The 2,057-nt window shown below is 40.2% G+C and overlaps 1 protein-coding gene across 1 annotated transcript in view; it reads left to right on the top strand.

Moving 5' to 3' along the window:
- Positions 1 to 2,057, top strand: part of CEP192 (centrosomal protein 192) — a 193,928-nt gene that overhangs the window by 170,294 nt on the left and 21,577 nt on the right. Inside the window, exons 39-40 of the mRNA XM_023724815.1 lie at positions 944 to 1,023; positions 1,200 to 1,295. Coding sequence (XP_023580583.1) covers positions 944 to 1,023; positions 1,200 to 1,295 — 176 coding nt within the window. The remainder of the gene's footprint in view (positions 1 to 943; positions 1,024 to 1,199; positions 1,296 to 2,057) is intronic.

Here is a 2,057-nt window from a genome sequence, read left to right as displayed (position 1 = left end):
AGCAGATGGCTTAGCTGCTGTCACCATCATGCTGCTGAAACTTGCCAAATCCAGGGGCCCTTTTATGTGCCTGTGTATTTGACCTGTCGACACTGTAGACCGCTCCTTCCTCCTTAGCTCATGTGGTACCAACTCTCTGGTTTTTTCCCAACCATTTACTCCTTCTCATGTTCCTTTGCTGACTCCTCTTCTTCCCAGCTTCTAAAATTTGGCATGTTCCGGGTTTTGGGCCTACCCGTGTCCCCTTTCATTCTCTCAGTGCACCGTCTCTGGGCAGCCTCATGTAGTCTCAGGACTTTCATTACTATCCGTAGCTCTAACCCAGCCCTGAGCTCTGATATTTATCTCTCCAGGTATCTACATGACTTCTCCATTTGAATGTCTCACAGGCAGTTCGAACTTAACATGCCCAAAACAGAATTCTTGGTTTTACTTACAAAACCTGCTTCTCCTCCAGTCTTACTCATTTAAATAAGTGGCACCACTGTCTGCTCATTTAATTATGTCAGATACCTAGAATTTCTCTCTGATTTCTTTCCTCCCTCTCCCCCTCCCCATCCAGTCCATCAGCAAGTCCTTTCACCTCTGTCTTCAAAATAGATCCCACGTCTCCCTATGATGCAAGCCATTATCTCTCAGCCAGACTGCTGCAGTGACGTCTTATTGGGCTCCCTGCTTCCACTCTTGCCCCCTTAGAATCTTTCCTACATATCAGCCAGTAATTCTCTACAAATGTAACTTATTTTCTCTTATAATAAACTCCAAAGTAGGACATCTGTCATATTTGATTTGTTAGAAAATACTGTAGTTCCTGTTGAACTTCTTTAGGTGTCTGATGGGAATAGTTTTTTCCTACAATGATATGAGACCTATCACATTAATCTGCTCATTTACTTACTTCTCCAAGATTTGTTTGAATTTGCTGTACGTGTGTTCCCTTTAGAAAATTATCTGGAACTTGAGAATCATGGTAACACAGAAGTAAAGTGGCATCTGTCATCTTTAGCGCCACCTTATGTCAAGGTCAGTAATAATTGACTTGAATATATTCATTTTCATGTTTAAACTTTTTGCAGGACATTTTAAAAATTGAACATAAGAATATGTTGATGTTATTGGTTATTTGTTCCACCAACTCATTTAGTTGAGATTTTCTCTGGGTGTTTTCTAATTTGATTATTTAAATGATTCCTCTGTAGGGAGTTAATGAAAGTGGAGATGTATTTAGAGCTACCTATGCAGCGTTCAGATGTGCTCCTGTTTCTGGCTTGTTGGAAAGCCACGGAATCCAGAAGGTGAGTTTTCACATTTTCTCACAATCGCTTGGTGAGAACATGGTACTAGGCAGCCAGGAGTGCTTTTTTTGATTCCATGCAAATCAGTTTATTTTACCTAGACCAGTGCCACTCAAAGTGCCAGTCTGCAACAAGAGAAGATGTTTTTATCAGAATGTAAATCAATGCATTGCTTCCTGCAGGAAGGAAGTCTTGCTATGAAAAAATTGTCAGCTGACTAAAACATCAAAACACAAGTTCTTCATCTTTCGCAGACCAGCAACATACAAAAAAAAAGTTAGCATAGTACACCCACAGAAATACTTCGTGGGGGGAGGGTACAGTTGGCAAAAAACAACATAAAACACGTGTTTTTTGCGTAAAAATGTGGTAATATTGTTAGGATGTCAGTACTGCCCAAAGTGATCTACAGATTCAGTGCAATCCCTATCAAAATGCCAACAGCCTCTTTTTGCAGAAATGGAAAGGCCAATCCTCAAATTCATATGAAATTACAAGGGACCTTGAATCGTCAAAGCAATGTTGAGAAAGAACAAAGTAGGAGGACTCACACTTCGTGAATTCAAAATATACTATAATGCTATAGTAATCAAAACAGTGTAGTACTAGCATAGTGCTCCTGTGAAAATACCTCGCAGGTGGAGGGTGCGGTTGGCAAAAAAAAAAGTAGGTTGCGTGCATTATTTGTGTAAAAATACAGTAGTCATTAGGGAAATGCAAATCAGAACCACAATGACCAGAAGAAATAGATGGTGCCTGGCT

This window comes from Trichechus manatus, unplaced genomic scaffold, assembly GCF_000243295.1.
Source record: "Trichechus manatus latirostris isolate Lorelei unplaced genomic scaffold, TriManLat1.0 scaffold00262, whole genome shotgun sequence".
NCBI lineage: Eukaryota > Metazoa > Chordata > Mammalia > Sirenia > Trichechidae > Trichechus > Trichechus manatus.
Note: the sequence above shows the minus strand (reverse complement) of the source record. Positions and strands in the feature narration are given on the sequence as shown.